Raw genomic sequence first — 15,076 nt, 5'->3', positions numbered from 1 at the left:
TCTCGACTTCCTATATCTAAATATAAGGTTTGGTTTGGCTCAATATTGACGTCCGTATAGTGAATTAAATACAAATTGAAACATGGATTGTGTCAAATCAATAACAAACCAACCAGAGAGCAGAAAACTTCCGAAGGCCACCTGTTGGTCTTCAACGCAGCGAGAAAATCTTGCACCTGTATGCAGCTTAAGCTGGTCAATAAACAGTAATGTATACTATTTCAGTGAATAGGACGCTGAACTACACTTCGAAACATACAAATGAACTAAATCTTTAAAAAAAATTACACAAGACTATCAAAAGCCATAGGTCCCTGACTTGGGACCAGCACAAACATGCGGCGTTATAAGACATGTTTTGTATGATCTCAACCTTTCGCATACATTTCTAGTCACTGTGGAATAAACCAACACAAGTGGAGATACTGAGAAAAAACGTTACACATAAGAAATTTTACAATGTTTATCATTATTCAAACACATAACAAGAAAGTCTTTTTTCCAAACGTTTATTACAAATTTGTTCAATTAGTGATTAAATCAAGTGCAAATGGATCAAAGTCACTGAGTTTAAAAAAAATATAGTATTCAGCTTAATTATAAGTAACCAATCAGAAACATTTTTTTATATAAAATGAAATCAGTCATTTTGATTTCAATTTACACAAATAATTTGTGTTTGCATTTCATATTTACTTGGGTTCCCTGTTGACAAAGTTTATCGTAAACTCTCCATGCAACAGAAAATTGAAACTTTCAAGTTTACGGAAAAAGAAAAGCGTCAGTTACCAAAACCAAAGAAACATTCAAACGTATAAGTCGAAAATAAACTGACAATGCCTTGTATAAAAAGAAAAGAACAACAAAACACAAAACAAAACATGGGGGAAAAGACTGAGCAACACAAACCACAGCAAAAACTTTGGGTGACTTAATTTGTGCCGGGAAAGTAAGTATCTTTCGCCCCTCTTTTAGGTAGATCATGCCCAACATGTGGCACCCGTCGTGTTGCTGTCTATGTCCTAATCAAGTTTTATAAGTCTAATTCGGTAGGTCACATTTTAGGAAAGATGTATCCAATTATTTTCAACAAACACATGGTTGCATTGAAACTATTATTACAGGACAATGGAACGATAAACCTTTAAAGACTACAAAACTGGAAAGGTCCCAATACACTTAATGATGCTAATTCCCTGGAATCCCTCGATACCTTTTAGGAAACCCTGATGTTAAGGGGTTTGACTTATTATTAATGTCCGATAAAGAGAATAAGAAATACAAACTCAACTTAAAGATCTACTGCGGACTTATGTTTGCGAGGTATAGCAAACAAATATATTTCGCTAAATGAGATCGTCTTTGGTATCTTAGGTTTTGCTTTATATCTGCAACAATACCAGTTCTATCATGATTATGTTTTGCTAAAACAGGAAAAATGTTTGGTAAGTGTACAAAAGTCCTCTCCAGAAATTGTTCTCAATCTTCATTAGAAGATAACTTTTTTTTGCTAATCATTCAAATTCATCATATTTTGGTATACTAAAGTAAGACTGCGGAGGGTTACAAACAAAATAACACGCTCAAATATAATTTTTCTATAGAATTAAGCTAAGCATGTACGATATTTCATAGCATAAAGACTCGCATTTCAATTTACCAGAATGCTTTTAAACAGACATGTACCTGTACATATACATATACATATTTTAACAGTGAATTTGTGAAATCAGGGTCTTTGTAAAATTCCTGGAATATTTGGTGATTTTGTAAAATTTCTAACAGTTTCAGTGATTTTATAAAATAGCTTATTTGTACAATTCCATATTCCAAGTCCAAACTTGCGCTTAGAAATGTGTTTTTTATTTTATTTTGAATAGATCTATGATTTTTGAAATACATTTTTTTTAAAATAAACACTTTTAGTTTAAACTATTTTACATTGATTATGAATGAAAGACATGCATGATAAATTTGGATGACATCTACTGAGCTACATTTGGAAAAACCTTGTCCATCACTAATTAAAGACAGTTTAACTGCATGACGAAAACATATTGAATTGTCCAATAGATACAGCTGACGGACTCAAAAACAGAGAATCAATGTGTTCAAACTTGTTTCTAGTTTAGGATCCAAACTATTTTTTTTTGTTTTGAATTCCTTGAAATTGAATTAGGGAATCTGTAAAGAAAATCCTAATTATTTCAGTGATTTTTAAAATCTCTAGGAAAAATCAGAGCTTTAATAGAACCACAAATCAGTTTAGTGATTATACAAAATCCCTGAAATATTAGTGATTTTACAAAATCCCTGATTTTATAAATTACTTTTACAAATAAACTGTAATATTGCAATTTGTTATTCAAAATATGAAAGTATAACCTAGGAAAATCTTGCTTTTTTTGGAATGATATACAAGTTATATTAATGATTTCATATTAACGTGACATAATGAAAATTAGAAGATGTGGTAGGATTGACAATGACACAACTATACAACGAAGTTTAGATAAAGTGGATATAAGCAATTATTAGCAACCGCAATTGTATATTTGGCTGCTTATTCTTGAATAATCATCATTTTGTATTACCAAATTATAAAACATCAAAAGCCACTTTCCTTCAGTCTTGGAATAGCTTAACCAAATTCTTGGAATAATGCTAATAAGAAAAATATGTTTAATTGATACGACCAAGCAAGGTCGCATAAAAAAATACACGGTTGATTTAATTTTTTTCTTCATGAATGGTATTTAAGAGCAGACAGTCTTGAAATTTTCCATAATGTGTTGTAACATATATATATAGATTACAAATGTACTAAATTGATCCACAAATGTAAAGGATCATCATGATAATGCATTTGATATAGGAAAAATTTGACTTTTGAGATTATTTACAAGTTACTGTGGATTCATTTATTTTCGTGGGTACCAATTTTCGTGAATTGAGAAAAACCTGCATTTTCGTGGATATTTGATTTCGTGGTTTTGCCAAAGTCTGCATACAACCCTATAAAACATAAGCAATTCGTTGAACATTTAAATTCGTGGTTCACATGTACCGACGAAATCCACGAAAATTGGTATCCAACGAATAATCATGAATCCACAGTATTCAATTGGTTTTGTACTGCACCATGAAATTGTCTTCACATTCTGGAGTTATCTACGCTTTGTAATGCCTGATTATCTAGCATCAACTATGGACACTTTACCGATGCTATTACAGACAAGAAGTAAGTTTTCGTGTTTGGCAAAATGAATTCCTCTTGGAAGTGTCAATCCATTAGACCTATTCAGAATTTCTCTGCATTTTTTCCCACCACTTGAAACTAATAAGACAGCATGGGCACTCAAACAAGACACAAAGGCATTTCCATATCCATCACTCGTGACACCTAGCAAACATGAATATGTTTCATCAGAAAACTGCCATTGAATTTTTCCATTCAAATCACAGCAGTATAAAATAGATTCGGCCGTGTAGAATAACTTACCACTGTTGACTGTTATATAACGTACACTATCGGAATAAATTGGTAAGACGTTTCTACTTTGATATTCCTTCTTACTATCGCGATCTATAACTTGGACATCAACTTTATTACCATTTTTGAAAGCGGCATATAGCTTGTTATCATAAAATGAAACACCATAGCAATAACCGCTTGTTTCTATTGAAATGGATACTTGCTTAGTTGTCAAACTTATAATCTTGATATTCCAGTCCCATTCCGATGATACTGCGACAGTATCGTTGTCTATTTCTGTTACATAACGTGGTTTTTCTGGCAGAGGTATATAATCAATATCGTCATTGGTTTTATCATAAATAAGTAATCCTTTACTATCCGTGAACACCATTTTCTTGCATAGAATGGTACAATCTGAAATGTCCAAATAACCATCATCTTTAGATTTCAAATCGAATTTTCTGTTGAGACTTACGGACAGAAACAAGTTATATCCCTCAGCTCTTTGCGCATATTTGACAAGTTCCTCCTGTGATGGTGGATTTTCTAAAATATAAATATAAGTAAAAACATGATAAAATCACATCTTTTAACATACAAATCGAACATACTAAATCCTTCTCGGGAGCATTCCAGTATATCTCAATACAGTGTTTATTGAGTATTTATAAAATATATGTTATTTTTATTATGTATACTATTATTTGTATACTATGTCTGATGTTACTGTGACGTAATAAACATATGGGAAGTTGATATATTAGGAGCAATAATTTTAAAGGTACCTAGCACGAAGAGACACATTTATTTAAGATTAGCTGCTATAGAGAATTGGAACATTACTTTCAAGATAATTCCAAAATCAATTCCGGGAAATTTTGTAAAAAGTATGTTATAAAACTTGGCAGTACCGAGTCAATGACTTATGAGCGTATCATATTTACTGAAACTAATGTATTGTACTGTAACCGACACTCGAATGACAAATTCGATTTTACCCTGTCATGCGACTTCCTCAGTTATTGTTTGTCATCTTGATCTGTATCTTTCAAAACGATTTATGATACTGTGGATTCATTATTTTTCGTTGGATACCAATTTTCGTGGATTTAGTTGCTATGGGTGAACCACGAAATTAAATAATCAACGAATGACAAATTTTCGAAAGGCTTATATGCAGACATCGACAAGACCACGAAATCAAATACTCACGAACATATAAGTTGTCCTCAATCCACAAAAATTGGTACCAACGAAATCAAATGAATCCACAGTAATTAAACATTGGGGGGTGTACTGTTGATTTAGTTTCTATGATAGTAAATACAAATTAAGTAGCATAGAAAAAATCCGGTTTGCTCTTTAAGATTTTTTTAAATCAGAATTTGGAAAAGATGCAAGGTTATATATGTCACTTATATTATTTGAATTGTTATCACAAAACAATTAAAACAGTGGAAGGAAGGAAATGTAACCGACATATAAACTAAGATCTTTAGCTAATACCACAAACATACAAACAATCGAACAAACAAACAAACTAACAACATGTCGATAAGACAAATAGGTCCGAACACACTATCAAAACACAATACTAAAAACTAAGGTTTAGCAACCCAAACCTCACTGAAAATTAGGGGAATTCAGGTGTTTATGAAAGGATCAATAGGTCTTTCTCTTATATTAGAACTGACGGTTGCTCAGGAAACAAAAAATATATGTTATACTTCGGTTCTCAAGTCATACGTCATAAAAAAATAATATGTGATAAAAAATACCTAGGGTTATTCTATCGGCAAAACCAATAATGACGGTGTCAATTATCAAATTTGGAAATCCATTCTCTTCTTCAGGTATCAAAACATTGACTAAGAATTTGAGCATTTTCTCTATAAATTGGTCGTTAGATTGGAATTCTTGGCCGTTGACTTTTATCATCAAAACAACACGATTTGGCTGAATATCGTCAATTTTAGTCTGGAACAGTTCTTCACTGGAATTCGCTTTTAAAAACCTCTCAGCAACTTCATTTTCCTTAATCACTCCTGTTACAATTAAATTCATCATTTCCACTCCTGACCCTAAATTGATAGATAGAATAATTTATTAGTTTCATGTGATAATAACATGTCATTATCAATATTATAACTAAAATCATTATAATCATTATCAACTTCCTATTGTTATTTTTATCCCAGTTATAATGCAGTGTCGTTGGTTTTGAGGTTATCAACGAAAGCTATTTCATTCATAAGTTTTGATAAATCAATGTTTAACTGCTACAATATTCTACTATACTTTGTTTGCACCACAATTTTATTGAGAAGATCTGTTTATCGTTATGTCTTTTTATTAGAAGCTTATATTTTTCAAACATACATTTAAATTAGTTTTAGTTTACTATGTCCTTGAAAAGGGAAGGTCCATAAAACAAATAACCATATCAAACATTAGACTGTATCAACCAACGAACAAATGGACAACAAACGTCATATTATATTTTTGACTTAATACAGGCATTTTCCGATGAACGTTAAACCATTGTATATTTTGAAAGTTTGAAAAAGAAAGTATGAGGAATAAATTTAGAAAAAGAACTGTATGACTTGCCTCCTTTTAAGATACGATCTATACACTTTCTCCCAGATCTTCCGATGTAAAGATTGATAGAGGTTTCATTTCTTCTGCACGTGCTACTGACTGAAAGAAATGATCATATAAAGTATAATCTGGATTCTCTTCGAATTGAGTACTGTGGATTCATGTATATTCGACAATTCTAATTTTCATAGATTGAAAAACATAATGATTTTCGTGAATATTTGTTTTCGTTACTTTGATAAAAACTCTATTAAGTATTTAAAAATGCGTACTTCTTTTAGCATTTGCGGTTTAAATTCGCAGTAAAAGTAAAACTTTAACATACACGAACATGTGTGTCCAACAAATATCTATCAGTACACAGTAGAGGTGATAGTACAGTATGCTTGTTTCATAGCACATATACGATTAATTGCCATCAAATGAAAACTGTATAAGACACATAATTGGAGTTGTTCTGTTTAAATATTTTATCCATTAATCTGCATCTTATCGTTATTTTATTATAATCGACTACCCTTATCAGAAATAAAGATTTTTATCTTCGAGGCATATGTATTTTTCTAAGTAGTTAACTAACGTATTTGAAGCTTATTTATAAACTTGATACAACTTGAACTTTAAACAAACTGAAAAAGTGTGTTGTTAGTATGGCATTCACCTGGAAATAATTAAAAGTGAAGGACACCCAACTTGTCTTCTAAAACAAGAACCATTTGAGATAAACACAAAACAAAACAAAAAAAAGCGGGAAAATTCTGACACATTTGTGGATATTGTTTTTTTTTTTGTTTTTTTTTTTATTACTTTGGATAAATCAAAAATATAATAACATATATTACATTTTAAGTGAAGGTAGCTCGCAGAAGTAACCAATTATACTAAATATAAAATACAGATAGAAGAAGCACCAAAAGCTATAAGGATAATCATAATATAGTATCAAATTCGTTAATGTATCCAATATTTGTATTACCTTACCTTGCATATCTTCAATATTACGAGCTTTTTCAATACAGTTTTCTATGTAGCTTTCGTCGAACTTGTTACTTTCTATATTTGAAATCTTACACAAATATGTTTCATCTGCTTGTTTTTGCAAAAAAATATCGATTCGCTTCGCCACATCTTTGAATTCTTTGAAACAAGTGGTGAATTCTTCTCCCAATATTTCAACATGAGGTCGTGAATAGAATGATTTGCTTCTCAAACAGATTCTTTGTAAATCATCACCTATTGATAAATCGGAGTTTTCCGGAAATGTTTGCCACCCACGACGAGGTTTCGGAAGGTATTGCCATACTAGTTTGTAAATAAAATCAACATCGCATTCATTGTACCCATTAGATAAAAGGCTATCAACCATGTCTTTTTCTCTCTGTGTAAATCTGTTCAGAATAGAACTGTTTTGTACCATGTGAAACAGCTCAGTTGGATTAATAATGTCGTGTACGAGTTCTCTCGTCATTTTTGGAAAGATATCCATAACAACCACGGACTCTTTGGCAAATCTTTCATCATTCGTTTGATCTGATATTGCCAAATTCTGTAATTGCGTGGCGAGAATATCTGGTTCTGACTCTTCATGACGGAAAAAACAGTTATCGTAAAATTTACAGGTGCCTGGTCCCCTGAAAAATAAAAATAAAATAAAGTTGTCATATTGCACAGTTGTTTTGTATTTCTATGCATTTGTATATCCCTCACTTTCAAATGATTAGGTTAAAGCGTTCCTGGAGACAGCAAACGGAGAAAATCACTTTGCATGCTCGAAATTAATAATTTAAAAGTGTTATATTCATTTGCAAATAAATACATGTAACAAATTTTTACTAAACAACTAATCAATAGATAAAGTCCTTTAGTATTTTTTTTTATATTGAATATTCGCTTTATCAATGTTAAACATATCCCAAATGTAGCGGTCGGAAACTCTTGCATACCTTCCGATTTATAATAAAATTCTTTTTCCTTTCTTCATAAATAGGGTTAGACCTTACATATCTTTTTTTGCGTCATTTAAATCGAATGACACCTATTTCTAATATTTGTAGTTATCCGACAAGCATTTTTTACGTTTCATCAAATACCCCTGCTTTTTTTTTGGAAGAGTATTAATCAATCATAGCTGTTCGAATAACATGACAGGTGCCACATATGGAGCATATCTGCTGACCCTTCCGGTACACCTGAAATTACCTCCCCCCCTCCAGTTTTTGGTGGGGTTCGGTTTTTGATGGGATGTTAGTCTTTAGTTTTCTATGCTGTGTTTTGCATACTGTTGTCTGTTTGTCTGTTTTCTTTTTTTTAAGCCATGGCGTTGTCAGTTTATTTTCGACTTATGAGTTTGAAAGCCCCTTTGGTATCGTTCGCTTCTCTTTTAGTGTCAAAATCTGGTTTTTATCTCAGAAAACCTGTATTATCGTTTGTTTATGTTTCAGTGTTACTTTACAATAACCTGCGACAATGAAGTAGATTGTAAAGTATTCCGTTGATCAGATGCAAACATTATATTCGTTATTAAACGTCGATGTTGAACAAAAGCATTTGAAAGTGTCCAATTAGAATATCCTGATTCGCTATTGTTGTAGATTTTAATTTTTGTCAAGCCCATACCCATAACAGTGGCTGCTGTAAAAGAAATTTTCGGAGAGCCTTCTACCTTCATTCCAAATGTTTACGTACCTATAATATCGACATTTAGGTCTATGCAATGAGCCAATTTTTTGGTGAACGAATCTACATCGATTTCCATTCCTACATCCATTCCTTGTGTTGAAGTATACGCATATTGGTCGGCTCATTTTCCACTTAAGCTATCTAAGAAAAAGAAATGTGAATTCAAAGCAATAATGCGCTCATGATAAGTTTTGTTCTTAAGTTAATGTTAATTTTAGTCATTTTGTTATTTAGATACGCACAAGTAGGATTTTATTTGTGCATTTTGTCAATTGTTTTAGGTACCGGTAGACGTTTACTTAGTATTTTTACAATAAATAAGTCTACATTCATTATATATATATAAGTTGCATATATATTTTAACTTGAACTGAAAAGTTGTGGTATGCTATGCCGAAAAGTGATGATTTTTTTTGTAAAACAAAAGATATAGTACAAAATATAATTGAAGGCGATAGCTTTTCTTACGTATTTTTAGGAATTATTAGAAAAAGGTAGACCATTCATATCTCCTTATTGCAAAGTAAAATATGCGAATAAACGCTAGAATCTACAGCAATAAAGTTTACACAGGTGCCCTTCATTCTACTTTTAAAATTGAAAGAGAATGGTTTGAACTAGTTTTTTTTATTATATGATCCCGCTCCCGTTTCCCCTTAACCTGTGGAATTATTAATAATAAACAAAACATTAGTCATCTTTTTCCGTTACAATCAATACGTTATATATCTTAGAATATAGCAAAGTACTTTCGACCAATGAAATAGTAGGATTAAGGGTTTTTTAATCTTGAAAAATATATGAAATCATTTTCTTAGTAAGGGATTATCCTATTGTTAAGGCCTACTTACAGTTCTATGAATGATTTAAAATTTCCCTGAAGAACATTTATCAGCTTGAAAGAATGTATGATTGAAAGTGTCTAAACGATAAATTTTGAAGAAACAAAATCAAAATTAGTTGACGCTTACTGGTGCAGTACAAAGGTACCGTTAACGCTATCATAAGAGTATTGATAACTTCAAATTACTAAAATTTAAATATAAACAATGTAAAGACAATACAAAAGGAAAAAAGAAAAAAAGTTTTGAAAGGAAATTGTAGCTAAATCTTATAGCCTATACTCTTTCAAAAACGCAGATTACTTGATCTGCAGTTTGTGAAAATAGTATGCATAAAATTCTGATAACATTTAAAAAAAAAAATTAAGTTTAGCTTTTGAATATATTCTAAACATTGTATTTGAACATTTTGCTGGCATTATTAAGCAGAGTATGATTTAAAGAAATGGACTAAAATATTGCCTGTAAAGTTAAATTTAGCTGTAACTCATATTTTGATCGTACTTAATGATTGAGAAAGGGACTACCATTCTCTTACATATATTAAGACTTACATTGTTTGTCCATCATAATAACTACTACGTACATAAAATCACACGATATAGAAACTAGATTTATCAATACCTGCAATTTGTTGATTGTTTCAATCAGATAACAGATGAGTGAAATCATTTAATATGTAAAAATAAATTGTCAACGAGATACAAAAATTAAAAACCAGATAAAAGGTTATAAGTGCTTCACATAATATATCAACTTCCTTGTTAGGTTTTATCGGTAATTTAGCTTTTTTTGTAATTTTCGATTTCAGAAAAGATAAAGAAAAGTACCTGGAATCCAACAGTGGTTAATCAAGAAAACAACTGGAAATCGAACAGTGGTTCATCAAGAAAAGTACTTGAGATTCCATAATGGTCCATCAAGAAAAAAATACTTGAAATCCAACAGTGGTCTATCAAGAAAACAACTGGAAATCAAGTTGTGGTCCACCAAGATAAGTACTGGAAATCCAACAGTGGTTCATCAAGAAAGGTATTGGAAATCCAACAGTGCTTCATCATGAAAAATAATGAAAATCAAACAGTGGTCCATCAAGAACACTACATAAAATCCAAAAGTGGTTCACGAGGAATAGCATTGTAAAACAAACAGTGGTCCACCAAGAAAAGTATTTGATATCCAACAGTAGTCCATCAAGAAAAGTACTGTAAATCCAACAGTTGTCCATCAAGAAAAGTACTGGAAATCTAACAGTGGTCTATCAAGAAAAGTACTGGAAATTCAAAAGTAGTCCATCAAGAAAAGTACTGGAAATCCAAAAGTAGTATACCAAGAAAAGTACTAGAAATCCAACAGTGGTCCGTCAAGAAAAGTACTAGAAATCCAAAAGTAGTCCCTCAAGAATATACTGGAAATCCAACAGTTGTCCTTCAAGAAAACAATTGGAAATCTAACAGTAGTCCCTCACGAAAAGTACTGAGAAAAGGTCTGGAAATCAGTAGTCCATCAAGAAAAGTACTGGATATCAAACAGTATTCCATCAAGAAAATTCTTTGCAGTAGTCAATCTAGAAACGCACTGGGGATCTTATGATAGTTCATCAAGTACATTACTGGAATCCAGCAGTGGTCCATTTAGTAAAGTACTGGAAATTCATAAATGGTCAATCAAGAAAAGTACCTGAAATCCAACAGTGGTTAATCAAGAAAACTACTGGAAATCGAACTGTGATTCATCAAGAACAGTACTGGAAATTCAATAATTGTCCATCAAGAAGTTAGCTTGAAATTCAACAGTGGTCTATCAAGAAAACAACTGGAAATCAAGCTGTGGTCCATCAAGATAAGTACTCGAAATCCAACAGTGGTCCATCAAGGAAAGTATTGGAAATTCAACAGTGCTTCATCATGAAAAATACTGAAAATCAAACAGTGGTCCATCAAGAACACTACATGAAATCCAAAAATGGTTCACGAGGAATAGTATTATAAAACAAAAATTGATCCAACAAGAAAAGTATTTGATATCCAACAGTAGTTCATCAAGAAAAGTACTGTATATCTAACAGTGGTCTATCACGACAAGTACTGAAAATGCAATAGTGGTTTGTCAAGAAAAGTACTGGAAATCCAAATGTGGTCAATCAAGAAAAGTACTAGAAGTTCAAAAGTAGTCCATCAAGAAAAGTACTGGAAATCCAAAAGGAGTCCAGCAAGAAAAGTACTAGAAATCCAAAAGTGGTCCATCAAGAAAAGTACTGGAAATCCAAAAGTAGTCCATCAAGAAAAGTACTAGTAATCCAAATGTAGCCCATCAAGCGAAGTACTGGAGATCCAACAGTGGTTAATCAAGAAAAGTACTGAAAATCCAACAGTGGTCCTTCAAGAAAAGTACTTAAAATCCAACAGTGGTCCATCAAGAAAACAACTGGAAATCCAACAGTGTTCTTTGACGATAGGTACTTGAAATCAAAGAACATTCTTTGTAATCAAACAGTGGTCCATAAAAAAAGTACTGGAATTCTAACAGTGGTCCATCAAAAAAACAGAATTGAAATCCAACAGTTGTCCATCAAGAATGGTATTGGATATCCAACAGTGGTCAATTAAGGATATTACTGTAAATCCAACAGTGGTCCATCAAGAATAGTACTTGAAAACAAGTGTAGTCAATCAAAAAATAGTACTTTTAAAACAACAGTGGTCCATCAAGATGAACTTGACATCAAACTGGAAATCAAACTTGGTCCTTTAAGAAAAATACTATAAATCCAACGGTGGTCCATGAAGAATATTACTAAAAATCCAACAGTGGTCCATCAAGAAAAAGTACTGAATATCTAACATGTCTAACAGGGGTCAATCAGAAACAACGGGAAATCAAACAGTGAGCACTGCCCTGCGAAATCTTATGGTGAACACTGCCTATTAGAATTTCATTTCGAGTTGATGAGAAATTAAGAAAAAAACGAGAAGAGAACATGAACGGGATGCAAAATCATAATTTTGGAAAAAGATAGTTTTTGTTTTACAGATGTCAACAAGAATTAGATATTAATAAATAACAAAAACGTACTCATTTTATGATTGATGACAGATTTAAACTTCTCATTACATAATGTATAACCTTTTATTTTAAGCCTAATACGTTTCTCGGTGTTTACACATACCTGACTTTCAAATCATTGACACGAGATTTCCAGATGATGGTTAATCCCAAACAGGTCTAGACTCGGGAGGCACTATATCTATAAATTGTTATTTAAGCGCGGGGTCCATAACACTGCTAGTCGATTATTAGTCCCACAAGGTATCACCAACTCAGGGATTTATCATATACTATTCTGAATTTCTTTGTTGATAAATAAAAAAAAAACACACATTCCAACTCCTTCAGGTAACTTAGATCTTTGTGAATCTTAGCTATTCTTTAATGTCCATGTTGGTTTATATAGCTCCTAATTGTTCTATGCGTTAACACATCCCTGAATTATAATCCGAGGGTTTAAGCTTACCTAGTTAGGGCAAATCCATAAAAGTGCTTTATACGCAGTGAATCTATGTAAAATGTGTATCTTTTTAACTGTCAATATTGCAAATGAATATGCATTTTGCAGGAGGAAGTATAAAGTTAGATTGGTTTACCTCACTGTCATCTTTCGAAATACAATCTTTACGATTGTAAAATAATCAAGAAGTGTTTTATACACACTCATTTAAACAGGGTATCTATTACAAGTAATGTTCGTATACAATGACATTTGCTTTTCTTTAATAAAATAGGTTTGTTTTTGTATGATAATACAATTACAACCTTGAACTTAAATCTCTCTTATGAAAATACAACAACATGAAAATTATTCAAAAACATTATACACTTACGGTAAAAAAATATCGCAAATGAAAATGTATTTGTATTTTTCTCCTGTTGAGGGGTTTGATATATGTTTCCTTACAAATATCTTGACTCATAGGTATGTAAACTATTTGGACCAAGCATTATTAACTTTCACCTTCTTGAAAACAAATTTGAACCTCCAAAAGCTAAAAAAAAACCACTAACAATATTATCACTCTTTCAAATTGAAAGTGTTTTCAGTATATTCGACTGAAGATAAATGTTTTTTATCTATTTTAATGATTTTGTTAGGTGAAACTAAAAACATCTAGAATTAAGCATTGATACTAAAAGTCAGAAGAGCATTACTTTATAAATATTATAAACTAATTATATTGATGTCTTATGGAACTCCTTTTTGAGATATTTGGGTTTTTTTTAAACGGCGAGAAAAGGCCAACTAGGACTTTTTTTATATTTTGATAATGGCATTTTTATGAAATTGGAGTTTTCTGTGAAAAGGAAAGTGGGTGATATGGGGCAAAATATTTTAAGCTGTATCGTAGAGAAACAACAAGTAGTCTTAATATCTAACAAATATTCCTAAACCGGACTTTGCTACATCCTGAGTACTAGTAATATGACAGTGCCACTGAACATTTGAGGATGTTAAATAATTTAAAGGAAGGTAACAAAAACAACTGAGAGGATCACTTGAATTCCAAAAAGAAGCGGGTGCGTAGACATGGCAAGCGTTTCTTGTTATGCATGCATTTCCCGGCAAGCGAGGTCAACTCAGTTAAAATGTCTACATACCGTTCACGATATAAACAAACTTCAAAACAAAGTACTCTTATGACAGGATGTAAATATCTATATTTACAATGATATACTACACTTCTTCCGTTATGACCAGTATTTCACAACCACATACTTATTTTCATGAATAAGCATATGATAAATAACAAATATAGTAAAGTGAGTGCAGTACTTCACGGCATAACTGTGGGCTTGTTTCATTCATAGAGAGATGAAAGATACCAAAGGGACATTCAAAATCATAAGTCGGAAATAAACTGACAACGCCATGGCTAAAAAAGAAAACGACCAACAGACATACAAAAGTACACAAAGCACAACATAGAAAACTAAAGACTGATAGCATATATGTAAATAATTTTGTGACCGTACGAGTAGATCCTGTCGTGCCTAATGTTTTAATTGCCCAAAATACATGGCTTTAACACCATTTATGTGCAAATGAATCGACTTAATTATTATTTACACAACATTGAATAAGATAAAGGACACTCGAAATCACATTGAAATTCTAATATTATAACATATTATTTCAGCAATTAAAAATTCTAATAAAATAAAATATTATATCAGGGAGCAATTGAAATTCTAATAATGTTATGTATAATTTCAGCAATTGAAATTCTACTAATATTACATGTCATCGCTATTTTACGTACCGGCTCAAGCAAGAAAATCAATCTTGCTGAGATGATCAACGATAATCTATAATCGTTTCAGCAATTGAAATTCTAATGATATTACATATTATTTCATCAATTGAAGGTACGATCACTAGATCATTCACTCTTACATATTAACAACACCATTTGCTGTACTA

At 31.6% G+C, this 15,076-nt stretch overlaps 1 protein-coding gene across 1 annotated transcript; it reads right to left on the bottom strand.

The window, feature by feature from the left end:
• Positions 1 to 449: 449 nt before the first annotated feature.
• LOC127718284 (uncharacterized) lies at positions 450 to 13,217 on the bottom strand. The gene is made up of 6 exons (XM_052224284.1): positions 12,770 to 13,217; positions 8,765 to 8,899; positions 7,061 to 7,710; positions 6,089 to 6,178; positions 5,257 to 5,559; positions 450 to 4,024 (listed from the first exon to the last, which is right to left on the bottom strand). Exons 2-6 carry the CDS (start codon positions 8,881 to 8,883, stop codon positions 3,192 to 3,194), a joined length of 1,995 nt encoding a protein of 664 aa, XP_052080244.1. The 5' UTR covers positions 8,884 to 8,899; positions 12,770 to 13,217; the 3' UTR covers positions 450 to 3,191.
• Between the last annotated feature and the right edge of the window lie 1,859 nt (positions 13,218 to 15,076).

This window comes from Mytilus californianus, unplaced genomic scaffold (genome assembly GCF_021869535.1).
Source record: "Mytilus californianus isolate M0D057914Y unplaced genomic scaffold, xbMytCali1.0.p SCAF_10, whole genome shotgun sequence".
In the NCBI taxonomy this organism is placed as follows: Eukaryota; Metazoa; Mollusca; class Bivalvia; order Mytilida; family Mytilidae; genus Mytilus; species Mytilus californianus.
The sequence above is the reverse complement of the archived record's forward strand: the minus strand, read 5'-3'. Positions and strand labels throughout refer to the sequence as shown.